This window comes from Drosophila serrata, unplaced genomic scaffold (genome assembly GCF_035046125.1).
Source record: "Drosophila serrata isolate PLE 108 unplaced genomic scaffold, ASM3504612v1 contig_240, whole genome shotgun sequence".
NCBI lineage: Eukaryota > Metazoa > Arthropoda > Insecta > Diptera > Drosophilidae > Drosophila > Drosophila serrata.
This window is the reverse complement of record NW_028257138.1, coordinates 513765-538336: the sequence shown is the minus strand read 5'-3', so window position 1 is coordinate 538336 and position 24572 is coordinate 513765. Positions and strand designations below refer to the sequence as shown.

Here is a 24572-nt window from a genome sequence, read left to right as displayed (position 1 = left end):
GATCCGAAGGGGGGTTTAATGGGGATGATCTATTGTGAGCTTTTTTTAAGTAGACTTGACTACTTGCTGCAGCTTTCTTATCACAATTTGAAATGCATGTTTAGGCGGTTTTATTAAATCCAAAGACTGACAGAATTCACAAATTTTTTTATTTGCAAATATGTATTAAAAGTAGCTTTCTTAATTTTCTTATGTAGACACATGATTTTAAGGCCATGCTTATTAAAACTGGCTTGGTAAGTCAAATACACAGTTAATTTAAATATTTCGTTCAGAGTTCAACATTTTAATTTGTTTACGAGAACTTAACGTTAATATGTATAACAAATGGAAATGTTTTAAACACTTCTGAGACGTTACTTTTATGTTTATTGTATAAACTGAAAATGGGATATATTTCGGAAATTCAAAGCTGTACATATTTATATTGCAAAATTTACAATGTAAATCAAGCTTTTTAAATTCCTACAACTTATATTGTGTTTCAAAAGTGTATTCAAAATTCGTACTGTACTATAATTGTTCTCTTTATTGTTCGATCAATTAGCATTACTTAAAGAGAGAAAAGCTCTTTCTGAGCTTTAGCAACTGAGAGACACCCCAAGATGCTCTCTGGTGGCAAACAGGTCCGAGATTCTCCTCCGGATGAGACTGTAAGATAGCTAAATAAACAGGTTAATAAGTTAATATTTACTTTTATAGTATTCTTCTCTTCTTTATTATTTCGTTAAGTTATAATACAAAATAGATTAATGGATATATTTTAGGAATTTTTAATCCTGTAATATTCTGAAATAATTGTAAAATTTATAATTTTGCGGGATGTCCAGGAAAACTATAAATATTACTAGATTTTTCTTCAGTTACCACTCTTTAGAAAAACTATTATTTATAAGATATTAGAAAACTTCTTAAAAAACTATTTAATAACAAAAAACATAGGCACATTTTTTGAATATATTCGAGATACTTTTTCCAAGCGGTGGTTTAAAAAAAAAAGATACTTCGGCAACACTGATGTGGGAATCGTATGGGAGATCGTTGGATGGCAAGTGTGGGATTCGGTCAGTACTGCACGAGCTAGCGACGCGTCAAGATCCGAATTCCGTTAACAGACTCACAAACTCTTACACTGCGCGATATACCGTTACACTTGTGCTTGGATCGAAATCGAATAATACTAATACATCAAAAAACACAAACACAGCCCCACCGAGTTTTCTCCTTACCATTTCCAGTGAGCAGCCGCAACAACAACAACAGAAACAACTGCGTTTTTGGAGTTTTGGAAAAGTGCACAGTGAGTGCTGCAATTATGCGTACAAGAGCGAACCAGAGAAATTGAGCAAGTGTGTGTGTTTGTGTGTTAGATCGTATGAGTGAGTGAGTGGGCTGATTTCGTCTATTGAACTGGAAAGAAGAGCTCAGAAAAAGCACACACAAACACCAGCGCAAACGAGTTTTCCCTACGTGTCGTCGTGTGGCAGAAGTACTCGCTTTTTTGAGGTGAAATTTGTGAAAAAGGCAGAAAAACGCATCCTAAAAAGAAATGTGTGTATCTTCTATCTTGTGGCGTAGCACCAGCGCTTCTCTTGGCCAGATGATTCATGTACACTCGATTTATTTGCCTCGCGGAACCGAAAACAGACGGCGCAGTATTCAAATTGAAAGAACAGTGGCAGTGAACTATAAATAGAATTATTTGTTTTCATATACACGGCAAAAGTCTGAAGGAAAAGTGTTTCGGAAATTCGCTTGTATCTCTGTATCTGTGTATCTCCTAAACTTTCGTTTGAATTAGCCAAGTTCAAACGGCGTCGTTAGCTTGTTTATGCCCGCTTGGCTTGAACTCGTGGATTGTGTTGTATTTTGCCTTCGTATTGTGTGGGTGCCGCAAATTGGCAACTCAATAGATACAAAGATACACAGATATACAGACGCTCGTGCTAGAACCACATATAGATAATGATACATTGCCTATATAGTACATAATGGACGCATATATAGACATTAAATTTCGCCTACGTTTTCGTTTTCGGATTTTCGGTTTTTTAACAACAGAACGACGACGACAAAACAACACCTTCGCTTTTTTTCGCCCATTTTCAAACTCGTTCTCTGGCGATTTGTTTATTTTACGATATGTTTGCCATTCATTGCCTACGTATGCGATCTCTGCCATTTCACAGCGATCGCCGATATTCTGCTCTACCAAAAACCACGCCCACTCCAATTAGTTAACCCAAGGAATGCCATGGAATACTCGTACTATATATAATTCGATTTCGAGTTAATGTAACGAACTTGGAGATACATTTTACGATAAGAATTGTTTAAAATCAGCAGATAATTCAAAAAATATTCAAGCAATTATTTTAAAAACTGTCAAAATGTAACCTTCGCACCCTTAAAAGAAAGAACAAAGTATAAAATTAGCATGCTATCACGCAATATGGTATTTTAATTAGATGTTTTTGACAAAATAATTGCTATTCTATTCAATTTAACCCTCGGAATGACAGGTACTTAATTTTTCGTCGTATTCGTCGTATCATTCCATTAGGTCTTGAAAAGTGTATAATAATAATTTATTAACGCTTTTTTATATGCTACTTTCGTGTATTACGATACGTATAAGTAATATCAAGTATACGTAATATAAGTTCCCCGAAAAAAATGAGAATGCAACATTATAGATAATTATCTTGCGGATATCGACAAGTATATTGTATAAATCAGTCTTAAAGGAACTAAAATTAGGAAATTGTAAGATTTTAATTTGCAAAGATTTATAATGTTTCAAAATTCAAAATGGAGTAACTCCATTACATTATGTATACGTCACGTAAGCACGCTAAGGGTTAATGTTAACTCAAAAAACTACCAGACAGCAACATGTTTCCGCAGAGCTTCGATCCGATCGACGTATATGAGATCATTTTTGACCTGTGCCCATGTGTTGTGTTTGAGTTAGCCCCTGTGTGTGTGGCATATGCAAAAACAAAACACACGCTTTGCTCTCCATCTATTTCTCTTCGCAAATTCATTCTCTTTCTCTCTAGCTTCGTTGTTTTGTTTTTGTCGCCAAAAAGCGAGACCCAGGAGAAACAGCTAAAAACGTGCTATGATCGGTGGGTGGGTGCGAGGGAGAGAAAGAGACGCAGAGAGAGAGCGAGAGTGAGACAGGGACAGAGCTGGCGGCGGCATCAATTAGATTTGGCCTTTTATTTATATTATGTTATTTTATGCGTGTATTTTGCTTACGTGAGGTTATCATGCCTCGTTATTAGTCTCTGTAGTTCTGCTTGACCATATGGCGCGCAGTATCCATCAGATTCCCCAGATCCCCCATTCAAAGGTGATTTATTTAGCGTCGTCGCCTTGATTTGATTACTTAAGCCAGTTCAGAGTTACGTTTCGTTGACGTTTAATGCAGTAGCTGTCAGAAGCGAAAAGCTTTTATGTCTCGCCTGATGACATCATCAACGGAACGAACGGTCATCCTTGTGTGCTGCTCTTCTGTACTCTTCTCGCATTTTGCATCATCCCATCTCTCTGTCTCTCTATCTCTCTCCCCAAGGTTATCGCTGAAAATCGTTAAGACAGTCGCAAAAACAAATTAAGCCGAACTGAACACATACTTGCATTATATTCCCCCACATTATACATTCATATGTACATATGCACCCAGACAAAAAAGGAGTTTAAGGACACGCCGAAAGTGAAAACCAGTTTGACATTGAAATTTTGACTTTTTGCCTTGTGCTTTGCGTTTTATTTTTGTTCCGCGTGAGTGTGTATGTGTTGGTGTTTGTTTTTGTGCCAGTTCTGAAAATCAATGCATGCAATTTTTTGGATAATTCTCTACCCAAGGGTACTTACACTTCGAAGGTTATGTTAATTCCAGAAGACATTTAAGGGATATTTATTAAAAAAAACAGTAACTTAAACCAAAAGATAATATATTTTTAATCAAATTTAGTTTATTATATTATATTAATATTAAGATGGGAAGTTAACAATTAAATAATATAAATCTGATCTTTTGAAAGCCATTAAAAGATGTCTCTAAAAGTATGCAATATATTTTTCCAGCTTTAGGTTTTGTCGCAACCTTCTTATTACAAATAAATACTTTTAAAAATCAATTAAGTCGGTTTATGGGAAAACAAGCTTGTTTTTAAAGTAACCATAAAATCTATAATTTACACTTTTACTTTTAGACATTTTCAATTAACTCAAAAGTATTGTAAATTAAGATACTTAAAATTACTCTTCAAATGTGTTAAACAATAATTATTGAAACTTAAAATTTAAATTTATGTTTGTACGTTTGCTTTATTCTGAAGAACTTACTTGAAACCCAGACTTTTAACACCAACCAGAAGAGTCGCGAAAATCCGACCTTTGAGCAGAACTCTTCTGCCACTTTCCAGAGCATTTCATCTTCTGCTGACAGCCTCCTCCGCCCATCTGTGCTCATTGTTGTTTGGCATTCCAATTCCATGCCGTGCTTTGTGTGCTCGAGTGATGCCCACTTCAGATGACTTAAGCCTCCATTAATGCGCCAAAAGTTCTCACTTCAGAATGCCGAATGCGGCCATTTTAATATGGTAGTTGCGTGGGTGGAAAAAATACTTGGGATTCTGTCGAACCGCCTTGAAACTGAAACAGATATCGAATCCACCTGCCTGACTGCCTTCCATGCGGGGTCACAATTTGTGATTACGTGTTTGGCAGACACCCACGACTCGCTTGAGTTACTCACACGTAGAATTTAAATAATTTATGAATGATATGTTCATTCTCATTTCCGTTTCAGCAAAAAACTAATTGGAAATGCAGTACTCGAGCAGTTCGGAAAATTACTCATCTACGTCAAGGGACAACAAGCCCTCAAAATGGGGCAGGGTAAGATTTACTGAGTAACTTATCCTTATTTTATTAATTTATATTAATTAATATTCAGAGCGACAAGAACAACTATGCCTATAAGAAGTCCTCCTATCAATACTCAAGCTCTGGCGACAACAATTTGTCCTATCAGAGCAAGACCCCCGACCAGAATATTGATCAGTTGGATGCCTTGCTGGAGGATCTGAAGCAGGAACGCCAAATCAGCACCAGAGATCGCGATCTCCTGCCCAGCAATGGCACATCCTATAGAACGCTGTGAGTATATCTGATCTCATACTAAGTTTAGTCATTTTTTAATTAAATATTTTAAAGTGAACGCACTGATCCTTCGGGCACAGTGACAAGGACCACGCGTGTGGTTAAGACCACCAAACACTCGGGCTCTGGTGGCCAGCAGCCGTTTATCGATGATGTGGAGACCTTTAATCCCATCGATTATAGCACCCTACAGTCTACGGCCAAGTATTCCAGCTTGAAGAGGGACGAATACCAGACCAAGGAGAAGCCCTATACGCTGGGTGAGAATTTCAATAAATTAAATTCCCATGTTCTTATTTACAATAAAATCCTCTCTAAATTTCAGCCCACTCTCCCGTCGGTGGTCAGTACGAGAGCAAGAAGATCTATGAGAGCAACCGTACCATTAACAACAATGTGGAGTTGCTGCCTGGAACCACCACGAGCACCATTCAGACTCTGAACAGCGGCACAACCATTGACAAGGAGCTGCAGGACATCGCCCTGAGCGATGGCATTCTTCCCGCTCCGGGTACCAAGGTGACCACCACTGTGCGGACCTACACCTACGAGATCCCGGCCACTGGGCCCGGTAGCAACACCAGCACCATTAACCGCACTCATACCAACACGCTCAACAACTCGAATACGCTGAGCAGCAGCTACAAGCTCCACGAGAGCCACAACACCTCCAGCCAGAACTTCTCTCAGCTGTCGCCGATCCCACATACGTCGCATGTGCCACAGACTGTCGTCTACAACACGGAGAGCTACTCTACTCTGAACAAGCCCAACGATCGTCCCTTGGTCACCAACCAGTCATATGAGATCCGTGAGCACAAGGAGACCACCACTCGTGGTGTCAGCCCACAGCCCCGACAACTGCCCCTAGGATCGGGACCGGCAGGAACTCCACCTGGTAATCGAACCGTCATCTACAATATCCACAAGACGGATCATTCGAACACGATCAATGAGTTGCCGCCACAGCAACGCTATCCACCGCACAGTCCGGCTCACAGTCCCAACTATGGTGGACCGCAGAGTCCCCCATTGCAGCCGGGAGTGAATCGCTATTACTACAAGGAGACGGAGACCTCGAACACGGTGAACAGCATCCATGGGCCACCCAACGGTGCGGGACCCTATGAGCCTGGTCTGCCGCAATCCGCTCCGCTTAAGCAGCTGCCGCCCAACAATGCGTATCCACATTCGCCAAACGGAAATGGATATCCACCAAACACGTCAACGTACAGCTACAAATACTCCTCGACCACCAACACGAACAACCGGCGTGGTCCTGACTACGGCTCACCATCGCCATTCCCCGTGGATGGTGTCGAATATCCGGTGAATGGTAATCCTCCACAGCGCGTGGATGATCTAATGCAGTCCTTCTCAACGGTAAGTACATATATATGGTTAATAGATTTTTTAACGTTAAATTAAATTTGAATAGAGGAAAGTTTTAAAATTAGAATTTAAAAGAGTATTTGAGTCAAGGCTAAACTATATTACTATATATTATAAAGTAATTTACACTTCAAATTAAGCTTACCAAAGCAAAGATAAGTTTTTGTTCAGTACAGTACAGTGTACAGAAGTCACAGATAGTATTGTTTGTAAACAAAGCCGCACGCTCCATAAAAGTAGTAAGTGATTCCCTATTGATATGGCAATAAATAATGTTCCTACTGAATTTATAACCGATAAGATTTATGGTTAGCTCAATTAACAATTTGATTTGACTTTTCTAAGAACTCACTGTTGTTAAGGTAGTTAACGATAAGGGCTCATTAGCGTTATGAAATTGATAATTGTTGTTACTCCCCCATTAAGTTCACTTACCACATATCTTTTGCGATTGTAGACCACTGACCATGTGGATCGCGGGGATATCGAGACGCCGGTGCGTAAGCGTGAAATCGAAACCGCTGTGGCCTCGCCCAACCAGCAGCATGTGCCATCGGTTAACAAGGCCGGCAAGGAGGTGTACTATCCCCCTGGCCATGATACCATTGTGATGAAGCGCGAGGAGATGCATGCCGGCTCCGCTTCTGGGGTAAGTTTAGAGTCACTACATCCTTGATGTATTCTTACTTATAAGTCTCCTTTTTACAGGGTCGATGGGCCAAGGGCTCTGGAATGTATGAGTACGAGTCCGGCTCGAAGTCAAAGACGAAAACCAAGTCCGGTGGCGCTGTGGTGCCCGTATGCCTGCCCCTCTGCTGTGCCATGCCCTGCTCCATCATGTAGAGAGATCAATTCGTAACTTGTACATAGGTTTTCTAATATTCTAACGCTAAATCCTGCCCTGCTCTAATTGCTCTCTACTATACATGTCGTCTAACTTCTATTGGGTATTTTTTAGCCTGCCAATTGGTTGCGTAAATTCTACGTATTTGTGTGTGTCTATATCTATATGTTACGTACGTTATTGTCTATGTATATAATTTGTGAAGACCGCGTCGTTGTTGTTATACTTATTTTCCGAATCCGGATTTGCAAATTTCGTTGCTCAAGCATTTATTTGATGCCCAGTAAAGATGCCCAGAAAAGTTACTCGATTGCCAATTTGTTTTAACTGTAATGCCAAAACACTAATAAATGAGCCATGTGGAATCCAGTCCTCTAGCCATTACCCCCACGATTACTCTATAAACCTACTATATATTATTCTTTTCGCCAGCGCCCCCGAAATCCCGACTAATCATATAAACCATATATAAGCTGCCACTTAAAAGGTAAAGCAGTCGTTATGGAGCCATACATACTATCCTCTAATACACGTAGTAACCATAATAACAATAATAAAAAACGAGATCTAACAAACGAAGAAGCAATGAACTTTTTAAATGGATGGACATGGGAACAGCTTGCGATATTTCGTATAGTAAAAGTTCTTTATTTTGGTATAAATCGGTTCTGATCGATTAACAATTTGCATATCACAAAAGTAATATCTACATTTTCACCTTGAAGGAGTGTAGGTGTTAGGTATGTCTTTTTTTTCGAGAAGTCTGATTAAATACAAATGTTAACAAAATAAAACCCAAAAACAAAGATAAACAAAATAACAAACAAACACAATTGTATAAATATATAATAAGTATCATTGAGCACTGTTGAGAAGTGGATTGGAAGTGGAACGTTACGATTATTGCTACAGAGAGACGAGTTCTTATATTGGATTTCTGTTGAATACGAATCGAAGCTAAATGATGGATTAAAAAGTATATGTACTACGAGTATAGTTACTTGGACTTGCTACCATTTTACACAATATGTGTGTCTATATATATATAAGGTAGGAGGAGCTGCCCCCCTAATCTTGTTCTTCTATTTAAAAAGAGACTATGTTCGTGAAAGTAATGTTGTCCTTTGTACATACTGCATATTGCACATTCCGTCTATATATATTGCACAGGCTAGCTCTTGCGCTCGGAGTTTTTTAGCTCAGCTAAATACCAAGTAAAAGTCGGAAACTCCTTGATGCTATAAATGGCATACTTAATCGAGTTGATGCCGTCTTGTTCTATCTTGCTCATGCCATTCTGCAGGTTCTCATAGCTACAAGAAATTGTAATAAGTTTCCGACAAGAAAATTTCGAGTTTCCTACTCACCGCTTGGGATTGGCCTTCTCCTTTTGATGCTTGAGCATCTTGTAGCGGGCTATATTGACGGGATACCTTGATATGAAGAGATTGGCATGCTTAAGCCTATTGGACATATCATCGTCCTCGCCGCCCCAGCCGAAAAACGAGTTTGAGAACCCATTTACCGCCTGAAAGTGCTCACGCGTCATGGCAGATACACCGCCGAAAATGGATCGATAAGGCAACCTTCAAAAAAAAAAAACCAAATTATTATACGGCCGTTTTCCTCCCATCTTATCTATTTCCGCTTGTACTCACCGAAAATTCAGCGTATCTATTGCTACGGACATGTGCCGCGGCTGACGTGGACAATTGTACAGATTGCGATCGTCCAGTGGCAACAAATCCACATCGTGGAATATAAAGCAATCCCATTGATACAGTTTTAAGGCCTCCAAGTAACCAATGTTCATCATGGCGGCCCGATTAAAGGGCTTTCCGTTCGTCTGCTCCACAATGAAAATGCGATATGCGATGCGTTGGCGCATAAGGAACGGATGAATGTTGCGCAGGAAGACGGACAGATGGGCATATCGATCGCGAAAGGGCACCACAATGGCCACGTGATGTTGCGGATTGCAATTGTCGGGATGGAAGGCGCCGCCAGGGCGCAGCAGTGGTCCCAACTCGGCCTCAATTACATCCAACGATTCTAGTGTGGTGTTGGGAGTGACGGGTCCACCTGCAAGAGAGGATTAGCTTAGCTTAAGTAGTGGCAGGACGATTCAAGCTTACCATCGCGAGGATCGGGATCAGTGCAGTTGGCTAGGAGAAGGGCGGAAGTGGATTTCTGTCCCAACGTTGGCAGCGGCTTGTGCGTGCTCAGCGGGAAACGCGATAAGTCTTGTGGAATGGAAGTAAAGTTTGCAATCGCAATCACAGTCAGTAAGGTGGAGTTGGGTGCACCGTGAAGTCCTTGGTCCCGCTCCTTTTCCTGCTCCCTCTCCTTGGACAAAGCAAGCGGAGCGGCAGGCAGCCGGGCTCCTCCACTGCTGCTGCTGGTGCTGTCGTTCCCATAGATATGCGCATATTTGTGCACGCGCCGAATGCTGCAGAGTGCAAGAAGTTAGCACATTTCCAATCTTATCGCTATATTCCAATATATACCTAAGCTTGCTGAGGGAGGTGCCGCTGGCTCCATCGGTTCGGAAGCCCACAAAGTTAAGCACCAACAATAAGCATATTGCTCCGACCAAAATGCGTATGAGATTCGCCTTTGTGAAGAGGAACATGGTCCACGAATTGCATCATACCTTTACCGTGCTTTCGGGACAATTTCAGCTTCAAAATATACCATAGTACTAAATATACAATAAACGGTCACTAGTGGTGGGTGAGATTGAAGACCAGTGAGGACAGTTTTTACGATAACTGATATCGATATATTGCGAAAAGCGAGCATATTCTATTTTTATGTATTTGTACCTTAAATAATTTAATATATTTTAATTTTAAAATTATTTGATGCATTCAAAGTAATGCTGGTAAGTGTCAATAATTGATTTATTTTTTTTTAAGCTAAAAGCTATGTTTATAGTTTTTGATTAGCACTTCTATTGGTGCATGCGATGATTTAGGCAAATTGTTCGTTTTAAAAATAATCTAAAAAAACATACACTGCCAAATCTGCTTCGAACACATTTTCAGAAACAAAATAACGGGACCTTGACCATATTCCAATCAGAAAAATTAGGTTTCTTATTGAAATCTTTGTCGATAGCTTAACCAATTTAAAAGAGTCGTCGCTAAGGCGCGCAAATGTTTCTTTTAGTTAAAAAATATTTAATGGTTTTTATTTTATAAGCTACGACAGTGAATTGCTTGATAAAATATAATAAATGCGTTTTGGCTTAAGTTTATCTCAGACAAAGCAAATTTATAGATATTAACTATATATCACTAAAAAACTAGTAACAAATTTTAATAAAATGTATATTTTTCATAGTTCTCTCGTGTTTATTGCGCGTTTTGGATCTGTTAAGTATCCCAAAAACTAGCGAGTTTCTGAGTGGCATTTGTAAATTGGGGGAAATACATGCCCCATGTCCTGGGAATGGGCCTTTGCTTTCTATCAAGAATAAAAACAAGTTACAAACACAACTGATGATTTATACTAATTGCAGTGTTATGCTGCAGGCAATCCCAGCTATCCTGGCAATGGCAGACGCAGCCCCTCGTTGTCCTTGATGTTGATCACTTTGAACTGGTTCTGGTAGGTGTACTCGATGCGTAGTATCTTCTCATCGCCGATGCTTGGGTCATAGAAGCCGGGCAGGTCGCTCTGTAAATGGGGGTAATACTGTTAGCACATTGAAAATTTACTTAAATCGCACCGAAACATACCTTTGATGACTCGTACAGCTGCAGGGTTCCATCCTTGACCAGGCACTGTATTGGTATTGTAACGTCCAACGACTGCTCGGGCTTGAACTGGGTGCTGCCCTCCACTGTACAGCCGTAGACCGCTCGCGTCACAATCAGTCCCGTCCGCTCAAGCTCCTCGGTCATAATCCGATTGTACGTTCGCTGCATCAGATGAATGGCGGCACTCGCCTCCTGTCGCTTGGCCGTCAGTCGCTGCTCATTCTGTCGCTTCGTTCGCTCGACCTCGATGCTCTTGCGTTCCGCCTCCATGGGATCCATTACAGTCTTTTTGATGAGGAACCACGCGATTACCGGTGTCACTGAAGCATAAAATACAGCAGCGGGCACTATTTCTTCGCTGAGGTGAATGGGAAACACGTACGATTGATTCGAACGCAGTATTCTAAGGGATAAAAGAGAGGATTGAATTTACGTAAAGGTTACTCGAAGCTGAAGACTCACTTGAATCTTAAGATGACACCTGAAGGCACGCCAATGGAGACCGTGGCCGTCACTGAACTGTACTTGGAGACTTTCTTCTCCACGCCGTACTCGCCCATGAAGCCGAAGGTTCCCACTCTGTAATAAATAAATATGGATTAATATCCGACTTTACCTTGCATTCTAAGCTCCCTACTTGGCAGCAAGTTTCAGTTTCATCTCGTTCTCCATTAGCTTGCGGGTGTACGACAGTCCAAAGTATATATGCGGTGTTCCAATCACAAAGGACGAGCTAAGAGAGTACTCCTCTTTGGAGTGATCAATCTGCGTGGACATGGAGGACTGCGAGCCGGCATTCAGCGTCAAGCTGCCCACTGTATGCTTGTCCAGCTGCACAGCCAGCGTGGAAAACAGAGCAGGTATCACTCCCTGGTCCCGGAAGTTTAGATTTGTGCCTCCGTTAAGTGTTAGCTTCTGGGTAAGAGTGCGGCCACCTGCAGGAAGAGTGAATATATCACTCTTTAAGTAAGAGCAATTGGAAGATTACACAACGTACCCTTAAGACCCAACAGAAAGCCATTTCCCGCTCCGGCGCACACCTCCAGCCAGCCCTTGTTAAGCAGTCGTCGCCCGGCTACCATGAAGCCGCCGCTGCCATTGCCATTGGACGAGTACAGGTTGCCACTCATAATGATCATGTCCTTGCGCGTCACCGGAGCCTCAATGGACTGGGCAATGCTCATCGAACCGATCTCCACACGCGGCATCTCCGTATCATCATACGGCGCAAAGATCTCCGTGGCATTTACGTTGATAGTGATGTTGCCGCGCGGATTAGTTCTTTGCTGCAGACGTCGTTCGGCAGCCGCCTGTGCCAGCCTCTCGTACTCCTCACGGATCTCGGAGGGCGTCTTCGTCCGGTGGACAATCTCCCAGCCTTCGGTGCGCAACCCCTTCTCGCCCACCGAGTCATAGATGGCCCGCTGATGGGGATCCGAGAGCACCTCGTAGGCTCGCTTGGTTCGATTGAACATGAGCTCTGCTTTCGTCTTGCTCTCTGGATCCAGGTGCTTGTCCGGATGGTAAATGCGGCTCTGTTTTCGGTACGCCGTATTGATTTGCTCCGCGGTGGCCTGGAATTCGAGGGGCAGAGGGATTAGCTGGCCTTAGGCCTTATCTCCGGCTGTGCCTTAGGTGACATAGCACTTACGTCCCGAGGCAAATTCAGAAATGTGTAGTAGTTCTCCTCCAGCTCCGCGTCGGATTCATCATGATCTGAAGCCATGGCACCTGATCTGTTCCCTCGGATCAGGGACTACTGCTGCTGCTCAGATTGGAAGCGGGACGGGAACGGAACCGGCTACGCACGGGCCTCACCGGCGTTTTATCTGTGAATTTGGGATTTCGAAATTTTTGGGTACTTTTACGCAATGATAAATTGATTGAATACATGTGTTGAATATACCGATAGTTGACGATAGTTTGTTTCTAATAGGGGCTTATTGCCAGCTGCGGTCATACTGCGGCGAAAAATAAATTAGTGATGTGAGTCGGCTTAAATTAAACTATCGCTTAAGCTCCCATTGCCCTTAGATTTTAACTAGAAATATCTTTGTTTTGTTTACTTTAAACATAAGAATAAACTTGTTTGTTATTTCATTTAATTTTCAAGGAGTGTAATTCCGTTTTATAAAGTTGACAAGAAGTTGAGTTTTTTATTTTGCCACATACATGTAAGCCCTTGTGGAGTACATAATTTTAGTCGGAAGTTTGTAACGCTGTGATGGAGTCGTTTCCGATACTATAATCATACATATATATTCTTGAATAGCAGAAAAAGCCGAGTCGATCTAGCTAAAGAATGTTATCGTTAAAATTTTCAAATATAATAACAATTAAAATTTTTAAAATTATTTATATTGAGTATACAGATGTATTACCCTAATAAAACATAATAAAATAATAAAAATTAGTGCTGTTTTTTCTTAGATTTGAGATTTTTCAATTTCGATTAGTACAATAATGTTCATATAAAAATGTAAATAAATATCCATTTAAAAAAGCGAATTGAGTTACCTTTCACTGTGTAATCAAACTACTGAGCTGCAAGTCAATTGCTATATTCAAATATATTATTTACAACGCCCCTTCGCTATTGAAGGAACACCACGCCCGCGCAAAGATTGGCAACTCTAGCGCCAAAAACCCGCACCGCTGAACCGTCATCGAAATATCGATTACTTACCTTTCAGCTCGGGAAGAAACGTGCTCGTTCGCCGTTTTTCTGACGAAATTTTTGCTTTTCATTTGACAATTAGTCGTGTGAAATTTCAGAAGTAAATATATCCGAAAATGCTGCGCGTACCCAAGCTTCTGCCCCGTATTGCCCGCCAGGCTGGCGTCGTGTCCTCGAACTTGAACGGAGCTTCTAGCATATTCCGCGTGAGTATTCCGTCCGGCGGTGGCGGCGGCGACTATTATGTAAAGTGCGGCATGCCGCGGGAGTATCATGTTTTACCCGAATATTCCATAATGAACTGCCTCTTCTCTTGCAGACTCTGCCCGGTGCTTGCAATGGATTGTCGGGACAAATGCGCTACAAGTAAGTGAACTTTATCCCCAGACTTCCCCAAATCCCCGTTTTCCCCTCTCTTATGTAAGCACTCGGTAAACATAACATAAAATTTCCAGTGGCCACTTTCATGTTGCATCATTAGTGAAGATTCCCAAAAAAAGCCATGGTAATAGTAAAATGTATCCATAACTATGGAAACGTGGCTCTTATCTGCACTTGTTGCCGGCGGCCTTATCGGTGCTCCCCATCCATGTTCCTTCCTGTGTGTAACCAGTTCTCACCCCTTTGCAGGTCCGGCGAGGTCAAAGGTGCTGTTATCGGCATTGATCTTGGCACCACCAACTCCTGTTTGGCCGTTATGGAGGGCAAGCAGGCCAAAGTGATTGAGAATGCCGAGGGTGCCCGTACCACGCCCTCCCATGTCGCTTTCACCAAGGAAGGTGAGCGTCTGGTGGGCATGCCCGCCAAGCGTCAGGCCGTTACCAACTCGGCCAACACTTTCTACGCCACAAAGCGTCTGATTGGCCGCCGTTTCGACGATCCCGAGGTGAAGAAGGACATCACCAATCTGTCCTACAAGGTTGTGAAGGCCTCCAATGGTGATGCCTGGGTCTCGGCCACAGACGGCAAAGTGTACTCGCCCTCACAAATCGGCGCCTTCATCCTGATCAAGATGAAGGAGACAGCTGAGGCATACCTGAACACCCCCGTGAAGAATGCCGTCGTCACCGTGCCTGCTTACTTCAACGACTCTCAGCGTCAGGCCACCAAGGATGCTGGACAGATTGCTGGTCTGAACGTGCTGCGTGTGATCAACGAGCCCACAGCCGCCGCTCTGGCTTATGGAATGGACAAGACGGAAGACAAAATGTGAGTTATTTATAATTTTGTATAGATATATCTTTAGAATAGCTATGGGAAAACTTTAAAAATTACCAATTGGGAATTTGGTTTCTCCAAATAAGTTTTTCTGGATTGTTCTTCAAATTCCTAACGATCTTTGCGAATGTCTGTGTGAAGACATAGCCTCTTATCTCTGAATTTACGTGAGGTATTATTACCAAACGTAGAGAAAATTATTTTAAACATCCAATTGGAAACGCGAATGTTTCCAAATAAGTTTATGATTCCTTCTATTATATCTTTATTAAACTTAAATTTTTTTAATTCTTGCAGCATCGCCGTTTACGATTTGGGTGGCGGCACCTTCGATATTTCCATTCTGGAGATCCAGAAGGGCGTGTTTGAGGTCAAGTCCACCAACGGTGACACACTGCTGGGCGGTGAAGACTTCGACAACACCATTGTCAACTTCTTGGTGTCGGAGTTCAAGAAGGACACCGGCATTGATATCCGCAAGGACAACATTGCCATGCAGCGCCTGAAGGAGGCAGCCGAGAAGGCCAAGTGCGAACTCTCATCGTCTCAGCAGACGGACATCAATCTGCCCTACTTGACCATGGATGCCGCCGGTCCCCAGCACATGAACCTGAAGATGACCCGCTCCAAGCTCGAGAGCCTTGTCGGTGACCTGATCAAGCGCACCATTCAGCCCTGCCAAAAGGCTCTGTCCGATGCCGAGGTCGCCAAGTCGGAGATCGGTGAGGTTCTGTTGGTCGGTGGCATGACCCGTATGCCAAAGGTGCAGTCTACCGTGCAAGATCTGTTCGGTCGTCAACCGTCCCGCTCTGTCAATCCCGATGAGGCTGTTGCCGTCGGTGCTGCTGTCCAGGGTGGTGTGTTGGCCGGCGATGTCACTGACGTGCTTCTGCTCGACGTTACCCCGCTGTCGTTGGGTATCGAAACTCTCGGCGGAGTGTTCACTCGTCTGATTTCACGCAACACCACAATTCCCACCAAGAAGTCGCAGGTCTTTTCGACTGCCAGCGATGGCCAGACACAGGTGGAGATTAAGGTGCACCAGGGCGAGCGCGAGATGGCTACTGACAACAAGATGCTGGGCGCCTTCACTCTGGTGGGCATTCCCCCAGCACCTCGTGGCGTCCCCCAAATCGAGGTGGTGTTCGACATCGATGCCAACGGTATTGTGCACGTGTCTGCCAAGGATAAGGGCACAGGCAAGGAGCAGCAGATCGTCATCCAGTCGAGCGGTGGTCTGAGCAAGGATGAAATCGAGAACATGATCAAAAAGGCCGAGGAGTATGCCTCCGCTGACAAGAAGAAGCGTGAGCTGATCGAAATTGTTAACCAAGGCGAGAGCATAGTGCACGACACTGAGACCAAGATGGAGGAGTTCAAGAGCCAGCTACCCGCCGAGGAGGTAATTGATAACTTATAGTCCATTGAGGGAGTGAGCTAATTTTTATATATAATTGTAGTGCGAGAAACTGAAGAAGGAGATTGCCGATCTGCGCACGTTGCTGGCCAACAAAGAGACCGCCGATCTGGAGGAGGTGAGGAAGGCCACATCCCAGCTGCAGCAATCCTCCCTTAAGCTCTTCGAGATGGCCTACAAGAAGGTGAGTGTACCATTTACAAGAGTTTTCTTGATATTTACTAACTATCGATCCGTTTTAGATGTCCGCTGAGCGCGAAAGCAGCGGTGCCAACTCTTCTTCCTCCACTGACAGCAGCAGCGGCTCCAGTGACACTTCTGGCGAGGCCAAGAAGGAGGAGAAGAACTAAATTAGGCAACCGTATAGTCATAGTTGTTGTTCCCTTAATTTAATAATAGTCGCTTCTGGATTTCGATTAAGTTTTACGCTAAAAAAACACAAAAACGTCATATTCCTTTCCCGAATCATCATGAAACAAACACAGGCATTTACCCAAAATGTGTAGTAGCACGATTTATTCCCTTTCTGAATCATAAATGGCACCCAAATCTGAAGCATTTTCCTATTTCCTATTTGTTGGTTAAGTGCTTTCGCCTGTGTCTGATTCGGAAATGTAATAAATCCAACAAAGATGCGACCAGATCAAATCAGACAATGTGGCTTCCAAGCTGAAATTACAAGCCGTGTGAGGTAGCTATCGCAGCAATCGAATGCATAAAGTTTTTATTGTTTATTATGCAATCGAGGGGCTATTCCTGCCTTATCTAGAGTGCTTTGTGTTGTGTTCCCTGTAAGATTTTGCTTATTTTTACGTATATTCTAAACTAGTTATAGTTGTACAATAACAAGCGAGCACAACACACAGAAAAGTAACTCAAATCACGGCGATCCAATTGAACAGATGATCCGTTTGGAGGTCCTAATTTAAGCTAAATTGTATATGGGTTTCCAGTGGACAACCAACCGATTCGACTGGGTAATATGCAATTAAATTTAAACAAACAAATCGATGTAAACTAAAATAAAAACAAAACAAACATGTACATACAAAAATATCTTTATTTCTTAGAATATTGAAGTACAGTTTCGTTTTAAAATTCATTCATAAATTCCTCGAGATATTAAATAGTTAGCAACGCGATAAATATTCTTAAATTAACTAAATACTAAGGACTATTGTTCAGAATACTAGACAGTGTTATTGTTCGCAATTCACTAAGCTAGATGGATTGGCTAGATCTAGGCTAAGATGATAATGATGATGTGTTCTACATGGCTCCGCTCTGCAGCTTGTAGAGCGTGTAGTAGAGACCCCGATTCGCAAGCAGTTGCTTGTGATCGCCGGTTTCACACACGACTCCGTTCTCGAACACAAAGATCACGTCTGAGTGGACAACGGTAGACAGTCGGTGAGCTATGCTGATGGTGGTGCGACCCTCGGAGGCGGCATCAAGGGCATCTTGAACAACCTAAAGGGGATTGTAAGGTTTAATTAGTATTTATAAAGTGAAGATAGATCTATATTAACACTAACCTTTTCACTTTCAGCGTCCAAGGCGGAGGTGGCCTCGTCGAGTAGCATGATCTTGGGATTTCGAATAAGAGCTCGGGCAATGGCAATGCGCTGCTTCTGACCTCCTGACAGCTGGGCACCCTTCTCGCCCATTCTCGTATCATAACCCTAAAAGAGATAATCCTAATTATGGAAAACCTGATTTGAAGAATCATGTATTAGGAACTCACCAGGGGCAGGTTAGAGATGAATTCATGGATATTTGACTTTTTGCAGGCAGAGATAATCTCCTGATCGGTCACAGTCCTCGAGTTGTCACCATATGCAATGTTTTCCTTTATTGTGCGATCGAAGAGGATGGGTTCCTGGGACACAATGCCCAGCTGGTTGCGAAGATTCCTCATTGTAACATCGCGCACATCACGATCATCGATAAGGGTGGCCCCCTCGTCCACGTCGTAGAAACGCTGTATGAGCTGGATGCAGGTAGACTTGCCACAACCCGAAGGACCCACCAGAGCCACTTTCTGGCCCTTGGCCACGGCCATACTAAGGCCTTTGAGCACCTGCATCTCGCGACGCGTGGGATAGCTGAACTCAACCTTGTCGTAGCGTACATTACCCTCGCAATGCCACGGCGCAGGGGACACTCCGGGCCTATCGACGATCGTCGGCTGGCGGCGCAGGAACGTGAAGATTGTCTTGGCTGCCGACACACCCTTCTGCATGTTGGGAGCAAAGGCCAAAGCGTTGGCAATGGAAGCCGTGCCCATGATCAAAGCTTGGGATACCCTAGAATAATAAAATAAGTTAGAAGATTCTCTCTTGAACTCTTCTAATCTCTTCACTTACTTGAACACATCTCCGAACTCGATTCCACGGTTGATCACACACCATGTTCCGTAGTACATGCAGGCGGCATAAGCGAAGAACATTAGGGAACGAGCCAAACCATACACCAATCCACGGAAGTGAGTGTTCCTCTTGGATATCTGCAAGGAAAACAGTGGTTATACTAAGTGCTCTGCCTCTGTGGACTACTTGATAGATAAAAAAGGGAATGTTAATCCCTTGGAAGGCTTTACAGGTAAGCTAGCCTCAAATGTGTTGACCTACCTCAACCGCTGGAATCAGCATGTCAATGTAGGTCTTGTGGAACATTTCCTCTCGACCCAAAGACACAACAGTGCGGATGTTTGACACCACCTCGACGGCCAACTTAGTAGAGTTTTCCATTGTCTTGGCTGATCCCATGTTCTCCTTCGCCATCAGGGTTCGCTGCATGTAGAAGGCAATGAGGATGAATGGGGTGAAAGCCAGGGCCACGAGACCAAGACTCCACTCGTAGTACATTGACAGACCGATGCCCAGGAGCAGAGTAGAGATCGATTGGATAATCGTTCCAATTCGTTGACCAGTAGCCTGAAGATAGAGTAGGATTAGCAAAAGAAGGTAGTTTAAGTAGATCTTTGAACTCACCCCCTGAACGGCAGCCGCATCTCCGGAGAGACGGGCGCAGAGACTTCCTGTGCCATTAGCTTTGTCATCGAACCAGGCAACCTCCTGGCGCAGCATAGTCTCGAACATGAGTCCTCGGATGCGTTCCGTTAGCCTCTCACCAGCGACTCCAAAGAAGTAGATCTGCAGGAAGGTGGCAAAGCCCACGACAATACCGGCGATCAGGAAATACAAGCTATACTGGTTGGAGTTGTCGCGCACATATTCATCGTTATCCTTCACGGACAGAACCTGGAGAATGCTGCCGAAGAGCACCGCAAAAATAGGCATGGCGCAGCCCATAATCACAGAGGAGATACACCCCACGGTGATCTGGAACCATTCCGGTTTGTTCATCTTCATCACTTCAGTCATGGGCTTAACTTCGTTGGGGTCCTTGGCCTTCTTCATTTTCTTGTCCTTTTTCGTTGATTTCTCGACCTCTTCGTCATCTTCTTCGTGAATGACCTTGATTTCCTCTTCATCCTCATCCTTGATGTCGAAGTTCTTGTAGATATCGCCTGTGGGACTCAGGACAGAGCCATCATCATCGCCCAGCTGTGTGGTCACCAGATTGTAGTAATGATCCTTCAGTTCCATTAGCTCCTGATGGGTTCCACTCTCGACCACCTCACCCTTATTGATCACCACAATTCTGTCTGCCCGGCGGACAGTGGACAAGCGGTGAGCTACGATAATGGTGGTTCGACCAGCGCTGACTTTCTCCAAAGCGGCCTGTACCTTGGCCTCACTAGCGGTATCCAGGGCGGAGGTAGCTTCATCCAGGAGCAGGATCTCAGGGTCACGGATCAGGGCGCGAGCAATGGCAATGCGCTGCTTTTGACCTCCGGACAACTGGGCTCCTCGCTCTCCCACCATTGTATCGTATCCTCTGGGCAGTTTCTTGATGAATACAGCCGCATTGGCAGCGGCAGCAGCGGCCTCGATCTCCTCCCGGGTGGCATCCTCTCGACCGTACCGGATATTCTCGTAAATGGAGGTACCGAAGAGCACAGGCTCCTGACCCACCACACCAATCCTTGAACGCAGCCAGTTGATGTCGATCTCCTTCAGATCGGAACCATTGAAGTATAGACTGCCGGCTTGAGGGTCGTAGAAGCGCTGGAGCAACTGGATGCAGGTGGACTTGCCACAGCCAGATGGACCCACCAGAGCCACCGTTTGACCTCGATGGATTTTCAGGTTCAATCTATTCAGAATGGGAATCTCCGGCCGCGTGGGATACTGGAACTCTACGTCCTTAAACTCGATGGTCGTAAGGGGCTGATTCAAGTTTTTACCCTGAGCGTCGATCGGATTGATCGTGGGGATTTGTTCAATGATGTGGAAGACCTTGGCGCAAGCGCCCTTAGCAATGCCAAAGGCCTCAATGTAAGGCGCCGCCATTCCGATATTCATGGAGCCCATCATGACCGAGAAGAAGACGGTGATCATGGTGCCAGCGTCGTAGTTTTCATAGTACGTATCATGGTAACCCTTGATAACCAGACCCACTCCATACCAGAAGGCCAAAGCGTAAGAGGCATAGATGAAGAACCACAGCAGACCGAAGCCGATTCCGGAGAACATATTCCTCTTGATATTGAGCACCTTGGCGGCCACCACCCGTTCCTTGTAGGCGGCTGCTTCATTAGCTTCACCCTCAAAGGCTTTCACGGTCCGAATGCCGGAGAGTGCACCCTCGGCCACTACAGCGGCACCGGCATACATGCTCACCTCCTTCTTGGCCAGACGGGATGTGGCCACCGAGACCAGACCCATGGCGATGAAGGTCAACGGCAGACTGGTTAGACATACCAGCGATAATTGCCAGCCCTTGACGAAGGCCAAGACCAGAGATCCCACGAAGGAAACAAAGTAGTGGACAAACATCACCACCTTTTCAGCCAGGCCATCCTCCAACTTTGACAGATCTCTGCAAAGATTAAAGTTATGTTTAATTATAGGCTCTGGAGAAGGTCTTCGTTTAACATGGTGGCTAATGGATTTCCTTCTCATATCTCTGCTGGGTGTTATGATTTTAGGCAGAAGCTTGTAACGCCGTAAAAGAGTCGTTTCCGAGCCTATGTATGTATATTATATATATACTTGATCAGCATCAACAGGCGAATCTTTCCTAGGCCTGAAGGGAAAAAAATTAATTTTTGCCAATTTTTTCAAAATTTTTAAAGGTTTACATCGTTAAAATTGTCAAAAATGTTGTTTTTTTTTACATTTTAATTTGAGTTTACAGATTTAAAAACTGACATTGGAAAGCTTTCGTAATTAAAATTAATACCTTTTTGGCTTAGTTATGAGTTTTTTAAACTTTGATTTCTCTTAAAAAATTGTCATATAAATATATCAATAAATATAGATTCAAAGAATGTGATTATTTTAAGCCTAGTTATGATTAAATTCAGATTTAATGCTATAGTTAAATTTCAAACTGCAATTATATAAAAGGTATATATTTTATATTTTATATTATAGAATGTTTAGAAGCTTTCTGATGATTTATAAATTTTAATGTTGATAAGCAGACAAAGTGATTATAATTTTCCCCGAATTGTGACCAAATATGTGATTGATAAGACGTTTAGACTTACTCATTCATTCGGCTGGCCACTTCACCGCTCTGGTTGAAGTCATACCACTTCATATCTTGATGCAGAATGGAGCGAAAGAACTTTGAGCGAATGGTCAGGATCTGAGAGTGGGCGGCGTAGTTGAAGCAGGTGATCGATAGATAGGAGCACACCAGCATAATGATGCCTATGTATGTGTTTTGCAGGGAAAATTGCTGGACTTTGTCCAGGAGTAACTGGCTGGCATCATCGTCAGCGCGGTAGGTCTTTCCTTGGACAAGATCGCCCAAGTCGATCATATCCTGATATACAACAAGAATTTAATGATATAAATAAGTTCTTTCAAGAGACAACATTAACTCACATTTGCTAGATTGCCAAAGATCAAACTGTTAGCAGGTGTTGTGAGACCGGTGGCCACGGCAGACAGCAATCCGATTACATAGAGAGTGCGATCCTTAGTGGTGGCATAGCGGAACATCTGGAAGTAGCCCACTTGCTTGATTTCCTCATGGTACTTGAAGCCCTCCTCCTCCTCCTCTGCGTTTGCCTCGTCATGCTTTGACTTCTTTTTCGACTTGTTGGGCTCACTGCAATGGTAATAATAATAAAGGGTTCCAATCATAGATGGTTATCAGACGTTTTTTTAGTCAGTTCTATTGACGCCATAACCATGAACCCAAACCAGGCGCCGAGCGATTCGCGAATCAGCAATCGTGCACAACCCCTTTATCTACCCATGACAATGGCCAAGGTTTCGAGTGGTTCTAAACAGCCAATGGCTCTGTGACCACACTTCGGGTTTGCCCGATGGAGTATACTATCTACATATGGGGCGGTAAGTGTGTGTATATATGTAGTAGAGCCCGAGCTCCCAATCGTGGAATCTGATTACGCCGTGGGTTGGCTCTTTCAGACTCTGTCAACATTTATTGCATTAGCAATCAATGAATGATAAACAAATAACTGCTTGATTAAAGCGACTATATAATACACTTATTTATTGCCAATTGAATAAGGAAAATTGAGGTATTTATCAGCAATAAAAGGGTTTTCAATTTTATAGAACTAGAGTGCCTAAAGAAAGTCTTTTTAGGATTCAACCATAAGTAACTAGGATGCTTAATAATTACACCAAATCAATAAACTTTTTTTTACATTGTCGTATTTTAATATTTCTGATTTTAAGGACATTTTTTGATAACCTTTATTGCATCAATAATGAATTAGTTTTTTCACTTTACAAGTCTTTTGCTTAGTATCCATAACCCTATCGAAAGAGCATTTCAGAATTAATATACGCAATGTACATTGATTAACCATTATACAAATATTTAGCAATGTCATCGTTGAAGAGCATTTTTGGTAAAAGGTGGAAAACTTGAATGGAATTCGAAATACAGTCAGTACACTTGATTGAAACATGTCAATTAATTATAATACACGATCTAATCGCTTAAGTAGAGATTAGTTTAACTCAATTTGGTCAATTGAAAAACCATTAGAAGATGTATTGACCTTTTAATGTCAAACCTCTCCTAATTCTTCACTAATTTCACAATGCACAATATACACTTAATTACATAAAAGTACACTTGGTGTCCTTGTCCTTTACTTTAGGATATCCTTTTTAGGTGTTACAAATACTAGTTGTTTCAAAATCACTTATAGAAAACTCACAAGCTCTTTCGATCCCGTTCTTCAAGCTGGTTGCCCAGGACAATGTTCGTCTTGTACTGGGATCGCGAATTTTCATCGTCCTTGACGATGTGGCCATTCGTGCCGGTCATCGTATACACTTGTTAATCGAAGGTCAGGAAACTATAACTATATCTATGGCTGGATCGAATCACATTTGCCGAAAAAAAGACCTGATGGCAGCAGCGACTAAAACATACTATTAGAATATGTCGGCGGCGGTTGGGTTTATATTCTAATGGCTGCCAGGCGAGAGTGGAGCCTTATCAGCTGATAATGCGAATATTTATCAATATACATATTGAACAGAGGTATACAATTCTTAAGACTAACGGTGAGTTTGGTCTGCTGGTGAAATTCCTCCTGGCCATGTGGAAATTCTAATGATCGGACACACGTGAATCGGAATCTGATGAAACCGATTATAATGTTATGACTGGAAACGTGCTGTGCTTGCTCCGATGGGATCTTCAAGGTCTTATTCTAAATAACTAAAGTTATGGGACACCTTCAAGCTGGAAGCATTATAGCTTTAGCAGATAGCTTTATTTCAGTACCTCTAGGTCAGTGACTTTCCAAAAGTAACGTAATTGGTAGAGGTTTTTTATATATAGTCTTATATATAGTCCAGAAATGTGGTCTTTATACCTTCAACATTAGATCAAGCATTGATTAAGACTTTGATTTAAGATTTTGGGTTCGAACTGGTAACTTCTGGTGAAAGGACAACCAAAATTACTTTGTATAAGGTTATAAATGGGCACGATATCTTGACATAGATAAATGAA

The 24572-nt window shown here is 42.9% G+C and overlaps 5 protein-coding genes across 6 annotated transcripts; 2 read left to right on the top strand and 3 right to left on the bottom strand.

Annotated features, from left to right (window-relative positions):
• Positions 1-1016: 1016 nt before the first annotated feature.
• Positions 1017-7990, top strand: LOC110176774 (uncharacterized). The gene is made up of 7 exons (XM_020943212.2): positions 1017-1300; positions 4823-4911; positions 4970-5172; positions 5230-5435; positions 5501-6558; positions 7025-7216; positions 7276-7990. Exons 2-7 carry the CDS (start codon positions 4840-4842, stop codon positions 7408-7410), a joined length of 1866 nt encoding a protein of 621 aa, XP_020798871.2. The 5' UTR covers positions 1017-1300; positions 4823-4839; the 3' UTR covers positions 7411-7990.
• Positions 7991-8038: 48 nt separating this feature from the next.
• beta4GalNAcTA (beta1,4-N-acetylgalactosaminyltransferase A) lies at positions 8039-10187 on the bottom strand. The gene is made up of 5 exons (XM_020943213.2): positions 9919-10187; positions 9547-9860; positions 9070-9493; positions 8779-8997; positions 8039-8724 (listed from the first exon to the last, which is right to left on the bottom strand). Exons 1-5 carry the CDS (start codon positions 10041-10043, stop codon positions 8583-8585), a joined length of 1224 nt encoding a protein of 407 aa, XP_020798872.1. The 5' UTR covers positions 10044-10187; the 3' UTR covers positions 8039-8582.
• Positions 10188-10746: 559 nt separating this feature from the next.
• On the bottom strand, positions 10747-13223 carry LOC110176778 (dnaJ homolog subfamily C member 11). 2 transcript variants are annotated; one of them, XM_020943217.2, is made up of 7 exons: positions 13082-13223; positions 12827-13004; positions 12173-12749; positions 11813-12110; positions 11638-11754; positions 11155-11578; positions 10747-11092 (listed from the first exon to the last, which is right to left on the bottom strand). In XM_020943217.2, exons 2-7 carry the CDS (start codon positions 12899-12901, stop codon positions 10958-10960), a joined length of 1626 nt encoding a protein of 541 aa, XP_020798876.2. In that variant the 5' UTR covers positions 12902-13004; positions 13082-13223; the 3' UTR covers positions 10747-10957. The 2 variants fall into 2 exon arrangements, with proteins under 2 accessions (XP_020798876.2, XP_086687754.1); XM_086831628.1 differs by having other exon boundaries at positions 13067-13104.
• Positions 13224-13713: 490 nt separating this feature from the next.
• Hsc70-5 (Heat shock protein 70 cognate 5) lies at positions 13714-17541 on the top strand. The gene is made up of 6 exons (XM_020959985.2): positions 13714-14058; positions 14172-14218; positions 14483-15061; positions 15368-16472; positions 16531-16671; positions 16730-17541. The coding sequence occupies exons 1-6, from the start codon at positions 13969-13971 to the stop codon at positions 16835-16837; spliced, it is 2070 nt and encodes a 689-aa protein (XP_020815644.2). The 5' UTR covers positions 13714-13968; the 3' UTR covers positions 16838-17541.
• Mdr50 (Multi drug resistance 50) lies at positions 17530-23974 on the bottom strand. The gene is made up of 9 exons (XM_086831626.1): positions 23767-23974; positions 22451-22676; positions 22108-22388; positions 19481-21434; positions 19118-19423; positions 18854-18993; positions 18232-18793; positions 18023-18169; positions 17530-17957 (listed from the first exon to the last, which is right to left on the bottom strand). The coding sequence occupies exons 1-9, from the start codon at positions 23874-23876 to the stop codon at positions 17757-17759; spliced, it is 3927 nt and encodes a 1308-aa protein (XP_086687752.1). The 5' UTR covers positions 23877-23974; the 3' UTR covers positions 17530-17756.
• Between the last annotated feature and the right edge of the window lie 598 nt (positions 23975-24572).